Below are 14,076 nucleotides of genomic sequence, written 5' to 3'. Positions count from 1 at the left end.
TGGAGAGGGAAAAGGTGTGTTTGAGTATAGAAGAAACAAGATTGGCCATGAGTTTATAGTTATTCAATTTGAGCAGTAGATATACAGAGGCTCATTATACCATTCGTTTTTCTACTTTATAAGTTTGACATTTTCCTTCACAAAACATTTTTAAATATTGTTGTTTGAAATTTGGCAATGAACATCAAGTTACTATAGAAAATCCTTAGATAATATCTGCACAACTTAATTTAGGATATAGATTTAAATCATAGTGGAGATAGCAGCTTTTGAGGTCATTTTAATCAGTCTATGCCATACAACCAAATTTTACCAAAACCATCTACTTCGCTCATTTCTAAAACAACTAGCATAGTTGTCTTCTCTGGTCTGTTTGAATATTCAGTGAAACGACCAAACAGGATTAGACTCAGTGAAGAGAACAGCAAGGAAACATCAAAAAATCATTTTGGCTTTTCTACATTTATTTTGGTAACTCTGAATGATACCTGCAAATTAATTTTACCAAGCAAGCTTTTTTCCTCTACACAAACTTTCTTCACCATAGCCAGTAGGGAAATGCATCTCCCAAAGCTATTTTCTCCGAGTTCTTGTTCTACAATCCATGTATCTGTGACAATGCTGTCTCACTGAAAGCTCACAGCAAAAGCCAACATGATATAAACACATAGAAACATATGGCATATTAAGCTCTTCTCTGATACCGCAGAATGGTTCTAGGGCTTACAGTTATGACTCAGGGATACCCCAAGGGCCAACTGTAACTAATGAAAACCCAAATATATCTAATTAATTGCATTGCTCTTGGCTAGTGAGAAACCAGAAATTTTCAAAGCCCCTCAAGAATGGTCATATTTATACAGACTGGTGCTACAAGTGAGAGTATTTCTTTGAAGCACGTACGTACTCGTCTTTTATCTCAGACTGCCTTTCTCTTTGGACAGCTTGTGCTGCACTGACTCAAATCTAGCCATTGGGATTCTTCTTGTTAACTGATAGTAAAGCGACCAATATTATAGCTATTTCTGCCTTGTATTTCATTAGAAGCTGTACATTTTTGATGCTCAGAAGTAGATAACACTAAATTCAACCTTTATTGTCAATAAGAGATAAGCTTTTAAAATAATTATTATCATTTAAATTATACCCAGAGATATCAGAAACTTCTCCCTATAAGCACATACCCCAATATAGTTAAAAGTTTAGATCTGATAATATTAAAATGATATACATTTTGAGGGATCAGAATATTAATATTGGAATTATAGTCAATTTATCCCTGGTGAGATGAATAAGCAAAATTCACAGGTAATTTAAAACTTTAGCAATTATTTTCAATACTTTCAGCAGTTCTTTATTAGAAGTAGAGATAGGAATTCAGATCTACTGATTTATAATTTCGCTTTTCTTTCATATACTGGTTAGCTTTCTAAAGAGCAAGGAAAATGACAATAGAATTACATGGGACATGAAGGGGATGAAGAGGAAACAGGAAGAAAACAGGAAAAGTAAGGAGTAGGAGAAGAATGAGGCAAGCAGGCCTCAAGAAAAGGAAGTGGAAAGGGTGGTTTATAAGAATTCTACAGAAAATAAAAGAAATGCAATAAAAAATGCAAATAGATTTTTAGATAATTGAGTGAATGTTATTTATACCTCATTTCTCTTCAAGAATTCATGTTAATGATTTTAAGTGATGCATAATTTCAATATGGTATTATACTTAACATTTTAGATACAAAATTATGATGTTTATGATCATAGGGTCTATTTGCATGCAAGAAGCTATGCAACTTTATTAGAAAATCAATAGCCTGTTCCATTTTGTGGTCTCAGGTAAATTTTGCCATAACTTCCAAAGGAGTTTAGGCCCTAAAGTCCATTAACGTTTCTGTTTTAAAACAGAAACGTGTAGACTTCCTCTTGACTAAAATCCAATTCAACCAATAGAGAATTAAGCTAAATAAGAACAAATCTAAAGATATTCTGGGGAAGCATCCAGTGTTTTTTGGAGCCTCAAGCCAATCAAAAATGGAGAGAACAGAAGGTAGTGTAGGTGGAATAAATAGGGCCTAGCTGCTGGCTCATCAAGTAAGCATAACAATCAAAAACATAAAACAATCAGATTGAAAAATAATTCTGTTCATTTGATAGCTGACAAAAGGACTCAGCAAAGTTTTTGCATAAAGGACAATAACGTTGCTTCTCAGAGGACTCACCTGTCTTTTCCGGTTTCCTTCTTAAAAACTCCGTCACAGTAACTCATGCGCTTCTCTGTGGTAACGTAAATTTGGGCATTCGGATAGACATCGACAGTCTTTTTCAACATGTTGTAAACAATTCCATTGCCATCTTTTCTCATATTGCGGAAAGGGCCCCAAATAACATAAATAGTAGTGTTTGCCTCCTTGAAAAAATAATCAGGGTTTTTCAGCAAAAGAGGAACGCTGGTATGGGACACAACTCGAATCATTGTCATGTGGCCAACATCTTCTTCGTATCCCTTGGTAGGGGCATTGTTCATTCTCCAAATGCAGGAGGACTGATCTATCTCGTTCCCAACCTTCTGGCCAACCATCTGACCCGAGTTTGACACTATGGCACAAAGGTCACAGTCCAGCTGCAAAGGCTGAAAAATAGAAAAAGAAACGAGGCAGAGGAGAAACATGTAAATTAGTAATCTCTGGGAAAACAGAAAATTCAGACATTAACTATATATATAACTACTGAGCATGGGAATATCTCTGAAATATATGTATACCAATCCTATGGTAGCTGCCACAGGTTATCAAGCTAGAGACATGCTTTTATTTAAAAATGAATAAAGATTATAAGAAATAATTTTAATTTCTACTCCCTTGTGTTGGTTTAAAATTAAGTCATTTGTTTCCCCTCTAAATGTCTTTTCATTCAAAATTGTAATTTCAAATGAAATAAGGTAACATAAAAAGATTTCTCTTTAATAAGGATGATGGCTTAAAAAAGGCAAAAGGAATATATCTAGGCATCGATTCTATATTTATGTATATGTATGAATGGTTATGTAGCAGTTGATACAAATATGAAAAATTCAGCAAATGGACAAGCTCTGAAAAAGATTTTCAGAACCCTGAGCTACTTAAGACAAGTCTAAAGCTAGTAAAAATATTACAGACTCTTAAAAACTTTGTGTCCCCCATGCTAGCTGGCCTTTGTGTTTGTTTATTCTAGGTAGATAAAGGAAGGCTTCTTTTACGAACTCATGGAAGGCACATACACAGTTTCTAAAGCTACTCTAACCACTACTCTCCCTTTTTATTAACCAAAGAGGTAAAAGACACTCATAGAGTTTAAGCACCAGCTTTTAGGACTTGCAAATGATAAATTCAAGTTGCAGTGGTAGGTTCAAATCTAAATCTTCTTACTCTAAACCCACTGCTCTTTCCATTATTCTCTGATTCTTTCCTCTAAAGATAATTAAATCCATTTTGCCAGTTTCCTCCCACATGAAGAAAATTCATCTTTTAAAAGAGTGATAAAGGAGCAACATGCTTTATTGATACATCTTCCTCATCTCCCTTCTATGAAAGTCCACATTTTATAGCTGACATTTGAGCTTGGATTTTTATTGTGCCTATTAGTCAGTGGTCCCTCTCACTTGGGTACCAGTGTTGCACTTTAATTTTTTGATTATGTCTGTGCGTTAGACAGTAAACTCTATAAGACTAGAGTCTGTCTTCTTCATTTAATCCCACTCCCCAGAAGTCCCTGGAATACTTTAAGAGCTCAATATATAGCAGTCAAGTTAGAAAATGAAAGTAATTGAATTGAAATAATTTATTAAGAGCTTGAACACTGAACTTAATGGAAAGAAATGAGCTTTTCTAATTTATCTAGAATTGTTAATGTAGATAAAAAGAGAAAAGTGATCCAGAAGAAACAGATTAACTTACCAACAAGTTCAATTTAGCTGAGTAAATTGATAGGCAAAGTGCCTCAGAAAAGTCACCAGGATAACTATCACAGAGTTGCAACAGATAATCTTTCCTATCAATGATCAGGACCCGATGTAGTTATTGTACAACTACTGTGTGCCGGACACTGCTCTAGGGGTTGGAAATGAGCTATGAAATTTTTAAGAGATATCCCTGTCCTCATAGAGCTTACTTTCAACTTTGGAGAGAAAGGCAATAAGCAAATCTGCAAAGTATATAATATGTTAGATGAATATAGAAATAGATGAAAATAGTGAAAATCAAAGAAAGGAAGGAGGATAGGGTGTGTGTATGTGTGTGTTTGTTAGTGATCAGAAAAGGCCTGGGGTGGAGGGTTAAATGACATCTGAAGAGAGACCTGAATGAAAAGGGCTGGCTAGGGTGATATTTGGGGGAAAAGTATTCTTGAAAAGCAAAAGCCACTGCCAACACCCCAAGGTAGGAGAGGAACAATCAGGAGAGCAGTGTGGTCTGGCAGAGCATTAAGGTGAGCGAGTAGGTGCTGGGGCCAGAGAGATGCCAGAGGAGACATCACATAGGGTCATTTACTTAGGAGTCATTGGAGGTCTCTGAGCAGAGAAGTGACTTATCTAAGTTATAATTTAACAGCTTTGGCTGCTGTGTGGAAAATTGACACAAAAACGGCAAGAACAGAAACCGAGAGAGCAGGCTGCTGCCATAATCACTGCAAGAGAAGATGGTGGCTTGGACCAGGTCGGGTAGCAGAGGAGGCAGCAAGAAGCTGGTCACATGCTGGATATATTCTGAAAGTAGAGCCTATTGGGTTGACCAGCAGATGGAATGCAAGATAGAAAGAAGAGTCAGGGATAACTTCCAATGTTTAGTCTACGCAACTAGAAGACTGGACCTGCCTTTAACTGAGTAGCAGGATCAGGGGAGGAAGACAGGAGCTCGTTCCCAGACCTATTAGACTTGCCTTGAACAGAGACTCCTGCAGCAAGTGTTTGTTATAACGAAACTACTCGAAATGCTTTAAAAAGCTTTTTGTTCCTAAATGTTAAAGTAATATGGGCTTGTTATAGAAAACTTGAAAAAAAAAATTGTTGAAAGAATAAAAACATTTGTATTTCTACCCCTCGACAACTACTACAATATTTTGTTGCATTTTCCTTCTTCTAGATATATTATTTTAGACAAGTTGAGAAATACCATTTATACAATTTGCTAACTGTGGTTTTTCATTTACTTTCACTTCATTAAGCTTTCCCATGTCAGTAAATTGTCCTCACACATATTCGTAATGCCTGTGAAATATTCAATTAAATGAGTATACCATAATGCACCTATGTGCCTACCGCTGGGCATTCAGTTATTATCTGATTTTTTTCTATTATAAAAAGCTGCTTTGATGAATATATGTGTTCTTCCCATTGCATGTTGGATGCTAACAGCTATATGTTGATTTAACTTTACTTCTTTGATTTACTTTTTATTGTGTACTAATAAAATATGCTAGACAAAGGCATTTATTTATTTGAGATATCAAAATTAAGAATTTTGAAAAAACTTGCCTTGTAGGGCCCACAAAGTTCCATTTATGAAGTATTTTAAAACTTCTATCAAAGAGACTATCACTCCTGCTACAGTAAAATTCCTGGACTAAGGTGAGCAGCAGGTGGTCCAGACACCAGGTTAGAATAGGTCTACTCAAGGTGGGTGAGTATATTAGGGCACTTGGAAATGGGGTTCTGAAGGTTGATGCCATAGTGAAGACTTCACCAATGGCCAAAGGAGGCACAAAGAGAAGCCTCTTGAGATCAGGCTTGTTCTAAGACCTTTCCGCATCTAGGTAACTACAGTCTTCTGGGGTGATAAAAAAGAACACAATATTCTTTCTGCCAGGCGATTTGCAGTAGGACTTGACATCTATTACACTTAGCTGAGTCCTCCAAACTGATTTAGAGTCATGCAAATCAATGCCTGATTTAAATTGTGTGTGTCATATGGCACATTCCAACTTATCTCCAAGATGCATATGGTGCAGGGAAGTTACATTCAATTTACTATTCCAAGAAGTTGCTTCACTGTACAATAAAAGCATTTTTTGGGGGTATGGACTCCACAAATTTTTTAAAAATCAAAAAGAAAAAAGGAAGATATAAAGAAAAAGCCTTAGATGTGCTTTAATCTACAAAATGCAGCAATTTGCATTGGATTTCCCAGTCATTAGAGTGAATTAGCTGGTTCTGCTGTAACAAGGCTTAATTTAACTAATAAGAATCAGCATACTGGTTTCGCTTGACAATTGTAACCCCCGAAAGTGATCAATTAAGACATCACAATCTGTTCCATGACAACATATCGGGATGCTGCAGCTGTGCAGATTATGAGGTCAGCAGCTGACTAACAACTTGAGGGCAAACACTGGGAACAACAGCCTCCTGTTTAAGTAACAAATATGTCATTGGGCAGAGTGCTGCAAATGCAATGGTTTTGGGGGTAGATGCTTTTTAAATTGCCCCTTTCTTTTATACTATTTACTTGGTCATACTGTCACTATGGCCAGAGTCTTAGGAGAATTCCACATGTCTTTACTGTTTGGTCACAATCCTGCCTGGCTGGCTGACTTCCTGAATGAAGTACCAGGAGACATGGCTGCATATGGTGACTGCTCTATTTGCTGGTTTGTTGCAGGAACAATCCTTACAGTATGATAGGAAGGCAGAGATAGATGAGTGAAACATTCTTCATCATAATTGAAGCTTCAGGTAACTCAAAGAGCTTGCTAAGGCCCAAGGGACTCATTTATACATTTGAAGGCACCTGCAAATGTCAGTAAGCTATGATAAAAAGAAATACCTAGTCACAAGTGGACGGTTTGACCCAAGAGCTGCTCTTATCTGGTTATCTCAGCTCCTTTTATTAGATTTATCACTGCATCTTGTGATCTCAACTTTTTTTGTTAAAACATACTGCTGTTTCTTGAACTCATTTATATTATTTGATTTGGGGCCCTTACTTGAAAATTTATTCCATATGTCTCCACTCACTTGGTTCTATCTTAGTGAGCAGCTTCTTTCTAGATTGAGGGCCTGGATTTTCCAAGACCTTTGGAAAGATTTATCTGATTCCACTTTATCAAGTCCTCTCTTTATTCTGAATTATCCTTTTTAGTTGACTTGTTCCTATTTTTGTTTTTTTTTTTTTCACTATAAACAGACTTGACCTCCTCATCTTTTTCTCCTATACACTCCAAACATCATCAAGCCAAATGCTCTGGTCGGGCTTGGGCTACGTCAATAAACTGAAATCACTATAAATATACAGTCGACTCTGCCTGGGCTATTGTGTCCCTGTTAAAAGAAAGCCCACAAATGTCAAATGGTTCTTTTTACTTAAAGTCTAAAATATTGCTTTTTTATGGTAACATCACTATATTTGGGCATTTTCTCCCTTTCAAAAGTATACTAACTCTATACCTGCATATCTGGTTATAAATACTCAGCTTGAGGAAATTAAGAATTTGATGATATCTATTAAGCAACCAAGTGATTTTTATTAATACCTATTCTGCGCAAGGCACTGTGAAGAGTAAAATAATTTCAGAATCACGCTAATCAGTGTGAACTTTAATCTTAGTTATGATCAACTAGAGTCAATTCACATACTATTTTAAAGGCTGAAGGGATTGAAAAACAGGTCCTTTCCCTGTGAAAATGAATCTTGACATTTGCCTTCTTACAAGAAAAAAAGGACTTGATTTTTGTCTGGACCACAGGGAGAGAGAGGAAGGGAAGAAGTAGTGTGAAAAAGACATAAAAGTTTAGTGTATTATATTTACTGGTATAAACATGACTGAACATGTATTATAGGCCAGTCATCTTACCCAGCACTTTCTTATATTATTCCACTCGTCTCATAATAAATTCTTCAAAAGTTAGTTTGTTTTCTTTCCCATTATAAAGTTGAGGAAATTGAGATGAACATGATGTCCAGTGTATACTAGATATCATTCCAGTTAAAAAGAGGAACATGTTATCTTTGATGAAATGCATTCATAGCACTATTAAGAAGTGGGAGATATTAAAGAAATATTTATTATTATTTTACACTATTCCTAATATACATATAGGCCAACACCTCAAATCTCATCAAGTATTATATTATTTACATTAAGTTATAAATTAATGCTTTTAAATATGCTAGTGGCCAAGAATTTCACCAAAACAGGACATAGTTTCCAAGCTGATGACAAGCTACTCAGGAACATTAAGGTTTGCAAGTGAGCGAAATTTACCTCTCCTTTCTGGCAATGTTATTATCATGGTGTAAGAAATTATGTATACATTTTTTCTTAATATTTTCAGTTTGTAATATGGCTGAAATTTCAGTCTAAGATAAAATAATCACGACCAATTTTATTAGCTTTAAAACAGTCTTACACATCTTCTTACTCAATTTGCTCTTCAAAAGTTTTCAAACAACAGCAGTGAGTTGTTTCTTTCTGATGCATTAAGTGATTACAGTCCATGTCTAGGAAAAAAAGGGGGCGGGCCATGGCAGATGATGTTTTTATAAACTGGTCTCCGTGGCTAAAGGGAATAGCTCCCCTCTGCATGAAAACTTTCTTGAGGTAAATTCACATTAGAAACTCACAATGGCTGCTTTCAAGTCCTTGGGAATCACAGTTAACTCTAGACTATGAAGTTGTTCTCTAGTTCATGAATTGTTCTCTCCTACTACTTACAAAGACTCCAGGGCACTGGGTGACTATGACACCATGCTCATGCTATAGGTCATTTTACGGCCATGACGATTTTTATTTTTCTTCTATGATAAGCATTAGTATTTAGCAAAAACATGAATTCTGTTTGCAAAAATGCTGAAGAATATAACCACAGGAGAATCAAGAAGTTCCTACATTCTCTGACACTATGGGGGCCGGCATGAGGAAGATGGGTCTATAGTTATCTCTTTTCAGGATAATAATTAACTTCATTTTCTTGTAGTTAAATATTATTTATGTAGACTCTAGAAAACAATTTACCATGAAATGCCCAGCTGATTCTTGCTGAGGTTTTTTTTTTTTGGTGGGGGAATGACCAAAATGAACAGGTCATCACTATGATTTCAAGTTTCACTCTGATTGGCAAGTTTCACCTTTCGTTAAGCCACAGTCACCTTTCTCTTTCAAATTAGTACCCATACAGTCAAAGAACTGTTCTGTTTCTCTGCTCTGAATTTACACATGTGCATGTGCGTGCACGTGCGCGTGCACACACACACACACACACACACACACACACACACAATCGTTACCCTCATCCAGCTGATGAGACATCTCACTCTCCTATCCACTTTTTTCATCCTTCTTCTTACCAACCACTCTAGTATATTCCCCTCCTTTTTTCTATGGGTAAGAGTCTGACAAATTGCCCTATCCCTTTTGAATGATATATTGGGAGAACCACAAAGCACTTTACATTTTAATCAGTAAGAAGAATGAAATATTTAACCTTTACTTTTTACTCTGTGAATAAGCTTATAGACAATAGAACAGATAATTAAAATCTGTGAATTAAAACTTGCAAAACAGTATGGTTTCCCCAGCAAAGAGAAATGGCCATGTACGAAAGGTCACCTGTCAACTAGTTCTAGTTATTAAATCTCTGCATTTATCACTAAGGTGGCTCTACGGAAAACGAAGGTCAAGACGTTAAATTATGAAACAGTCAGGATTAGAAAAGGTCACCAAAACTCAAGTAAAATTTAACCAATCCTGCTAATCCTATACTCTGGAAGCAAGCAGAAACAGCCAGGGATGAAACACAACACTGGATAGAGCTAATCTATCTCCCTACTTTACCCCATACTGAAAATGAATTTCTATTGATGTCTTGAAGTCTAAAATGAAACTTGCTCATCTCAAATCAAAACAGGAGCTTAGATAAATATTTCAGAATAAAAATCATGTTTGAATAGAACCAGCTTAAATTATTAAAAACACTGTTTTACACTACCCTAAATGTTTGCTTTCATTTCGACCATAAGAAAGCAATTTAAAATACTGGAGATGGGGTACTCCTGGCATCTTAAATGCTTTACAGAACAATTAGCAACTCACCGCTCATTAATTTACTACTTTAATGTTGAAACAAATGAAATCTTTGCGTTTCATCATCCAAGTTGGATAAATTTGAACAAAGCAGGTTGAGCAAAGCACCAGAGACACACTCTTCGGTTTGCTGTCATTTATTCCTCTACTCTTCCTGAATGTCTTTAGAGTTTTAGTTTTAGAGGCTTCAACATGTATAATGATGCCATTGGGGAATAGATTTTGCCTTTATTCTCCTTGATGTTCGTTTGAGGTCTTTCAAGTGAAAGGTACAGAAGAGGCATTAACAATCTGGCATTGTTTTTATTGCATGACAAAGGAAAAAAATGTATTTTAATTTTTCCCGTGTTTCAGGAATGATTAAGCAAGCTGTTTTCATCTATACTGAGTCACTTTCAGCAGACCTCTAACTGTGAGCAAAGAATTGTGAAGACTGTTCTAGAGAGAAATCAACACAGTTCAACCAAGCCATCCTGTAATTGTACTTCTTGGCCCCTCTACAAAACCAGCATCTTTCAGATGGTGCAGCTTTCAAAAGCACTGTGTATAAATCATATACTACGAGTAATAGCACATAAAAAGACAGATTTGATAACCCACGGTTTAGCTCTGACTCTCTGTGAATTTGGAATATGGCATTTACCTTGATTCCTACCTGGTGTTGTATTACATCCAAGCATAAAACTTAATATGGGGATGCATAAAAACGTTAATGTCAAGAAATAATTCTAAAATAGGCAACATAAAGCTACGTTCCTCGGTTGCTGTAGATGATGTGTTCTCTTTATTTGGAAGTTCCTTGAGAGAAATGGATTTGTATAATCACGTAGGCATGCCCCCCCAAAAGCAGCTTGCTTTCACTGGACTGGCAGATAAAAAAAATGAGTCTTCGCAAACCTAGTTAGTTTTCTCCTGTGGACTGGAATAACAGAAGTCATTCATATTTCACTATCACTATTAGATCATAATACAATTTAACTAATTTTGTGGCCAACTTACCTCTGGATTATTTTCCTCTCCTTTCAGAAAGATGAGCTCAGGATCCAGTGCTAATATATCATCTAGGTATGTCACACAAAGAAAGTAAGCGAGAAAACTGATTCCTGCTATGGTATTTGTATCTTCACATGTCATTCAGCTAGGAACATGGTTCTCAACTGGTTGCACTTTAAGATGACCAGGAAAGCTTTTACAAAATGATAATAGCTGGACTCTGTCCCTGACCAAGTGAATCAGACAACTCTTGAGGAAGGCATCTCCACAAACATATTTTTTTAAAGTTTCACACATGATTCCAATGGGCATCTATGTTTGAGAAACATTGTCCTAGAGGAATTAACAGTAATAAAAGAGCAGATCATAACACCTGATTAAAAGGATAAAAAACAAAGTGGTAAATTTGGATCCTTGGGGCCCTAAGTGGGCAAAATGCTGGGGTACTCAATCCTTCCAGTTACCCCTCAATACCACTGCCTTGGTTAGCTGCACTTATACATTTTTGGGGCCAGGGCAAGTTACCCCAAAATATACCACAATGGCATTTTGATTATTTTGAATTAAAATCACTTGAGAAGGAACAGAATGAAAGGAGGTCTCTGATCCTCCTCTGTCACTCTAAACACAGGAAATAAATCTCCATGTGAAAGGTGCCTTCCCTGCTATAAAAGGGCTAAGGAGCCAACAGACTAAGGAAGAGACAGCCTTATCTCAGAGACACAGAATCCAGACCTGAGAAAGTTATATAAACAAACTTCAGTTAATTTTACAAATTTACTGCCCTAAGCCAACGTTCTACTTAAATTCCTTACTATGCACCCCAAAGCCTATGCTCCTTTGTCTTGTCAAATCCCTACAAATTTATGGTATCTTCATGTGAAAGATATATAAATAACTCTCTTGCTCCACTTCTCTCACAGAGAATTATTCCTTCAATTGTCCTTTGTGTACATAATAAAACTAGATATTCTCCTGTTATTCTGCTTTGTGCCAATTTTATTAGTAGCCCAGCCCCAAGAACTCAAGAAGAGGAGAAAGGTGAATTCCCTCTCCCCAACAACATGAAATTAACCCTAGAAGTCAGAAGTTATAAAGAGCAAATGGAAACGATACTGGAAGTTTTCATGTAGTACCAAGCATGAGAACATTTATTTCCCACAAAATTATTATTAATTATATAGTATTAGAAGTCTTCTTTATGTTTTGGATGGAATTTGCTTTGGAAGCAAGGAAAATCATCTTATCCTATAAATTCTATTAATTGTCATGTGAAATTAACATGTAAGGGTAGTGGTAAATTAAACACTTGCTATTATTCATTTAATAGAATTTAAAAAAAAAATCTTGTTTCATTCGTAGATCTGAGGATGCTTTAGTGACTTTGTAGTCTGAGAGGAAGGGGTTAGTAGCGATGGAGTGATAGCAAAGAGAATAATCTACTAATGGAGTAAGAACCCAGGGTAGAGAGGTCAATTATTTAAGAGTATAGTTGGATAGGAAGCTTTTGAAAAGGTAGAGACAGATCTTCCTCTGAGACATTAAAACTGAATTAAGAATGAGAGGAGAAGCAGGTGAATTTATAAGAGAATATTGCAATTAGAGTTTACTCCAGAATCTTTTTCATTTCTATAAAGCAAATAAGGGTTAATTATTGAGAGATGGGATACTTAGAGGTAATATTAACAGACTTCAGGACAGGGATTAAATTTTGAGAAAGAGAACATTTCGTTCGAGCAAGAATCAAAAGGACTGCCAATTGTGCCACAGCCTGAATTTAGAAATTATAGATTTTTGATGAACCTACTGTAAGGTTATGCATTCTTTTTAGTACTGTTCAGAAGCAAGAGGCAGGGCTGAGAAAACAGGTAGCTTAATCGAGGGCTGGAGATTGTGGCAAGTGGTGTACTGAAAGTTCAAAGTTGAGAAATAATTACAGGCACTAATAACATGGATTCCAAGCCGAAAGTGAAAGAAAATGGTGGCAAACGAGCAGATGGAAGAGATAAAGAAGCATGAATGTCTTAGTGGAGTTATATCCATCCATTGGAGACTGGGAGAGATATGTTTGCATTATAGGTCCTGAGATCATGCTTATTTTCAGAATAAGGAGAAAAATGTGGCTTATGTAGGCTTCGAATTAAGGATCTATGATTCTAATTGGGACAGACTTCAGGAAAGAAGCTGCAGTATAAATCATTCATTCCTTCTAGTCTGGAAATGCAAAAACAAAGTATGGAAAATATTCAAATTCATTATTGTTAAAAAGTACTGGCATGAGAATGTCTGTTTCAATACGTCAATTTATAAAATTCAGAACAACCTTTCCATGGAAGATAACTACAGGAGCTGTAAACAATATAAATACCAATTCTTTAGGACCATCTGAGACCTAACAAAATTGTGAGAACTTGCCAGCCTAGAGAAGTCTGGAACTTAGGGAGGTACATCAATACCAAGGGCTGCTTTTGCCCTAAAGGTATTTGTGGCCCTGGAAGAAGTAGCTGAGATCTGCTTATGGTAGCCTCTTGGGCCTAGGAAGACAGAAATCAGAATCTAGAGTCCCCAAAGGGTAAATCAACATTTACTTTAGACCAGGATTCTCAAGATATATTCTAAAAGTAAGTTTAAAAGAAACCAGTCTGCAAAACCTGTTATCTTTTTTCATGTCAATTAGTTGGCTCTGGAAATCCTCAATTTTGAAAATTGCATTTTCTAGTCCTAAACTTCTAATGACCTTAGACACCTGCAGGAAACAAAGAGAAATCTTCTCTGGAGGAAGAAAATATCATCCTAGGCCTACAAGTATCGCTACAAATAAATTTTCAAATACGATGCCCAATACACAATCTAAAAATTCAGACATATGAAAGGACAAAACACCATTAAAGAAAACCAACAGAAACAGTCCCACAGCAACTCTATATGTGGAATTACAGGGCACAGGCCAAAACGACTGTGTTTACTATATACTCAAGAAGATAAAAGACAACTGAAAATGTTGGCAGAGAAGTGAAAACTATGAAAAGTGATGGA

At 36.1% G+C, this 14,076-nt stretch overlaps 1 protein-coding gene across 10 annotated transcripts in view; it reads right to left on the bottom strand.

The window, feature by feature from the left end:
• ST6GALNAC3 (ST6 N-acetylgalactosaminide alpha-2,6-sialyltransferase 3) overlaps window positions 1-14,076 on the bottom strand; it is a 478,754-nt gene that overhangs the window by 181,034 nt on the left and 283,644 nt on the right. For all 10 annotated transcript variants that reach the window (XM_039838615.1, XM_039838618.1, XM_039838619.1 and 7 more), the window contains exon 3: window positions 2,217-2,626. In XM_039838615.1, the coding sequence (XP_039694549.1) occupies window positions 2,217-2,626 (410 nt within the window). The remainder of the gene's footprint in view (window positions 1-2,216; window positions 2,627-14,076) is intronic.

This window comes from Pteropus medius, unplaced genomic scaffold, assembly GCF_902729225.1.
Source record: "Pteropus medius unplaced genomic scaffold, Ma_sr-lr_union100, whole genome shotgun sequence".
Lineage (NCBI taxonomy): Eukaryota > Metazoa > Chordata > Mammalia > Chiroptera > Pteropodidae > Pteropus > Pteropus medius.
Note: the sequence above shows the minus strand (reverse complement) of the source record. Positions and strands in the feature narration are given on the sequence as shown.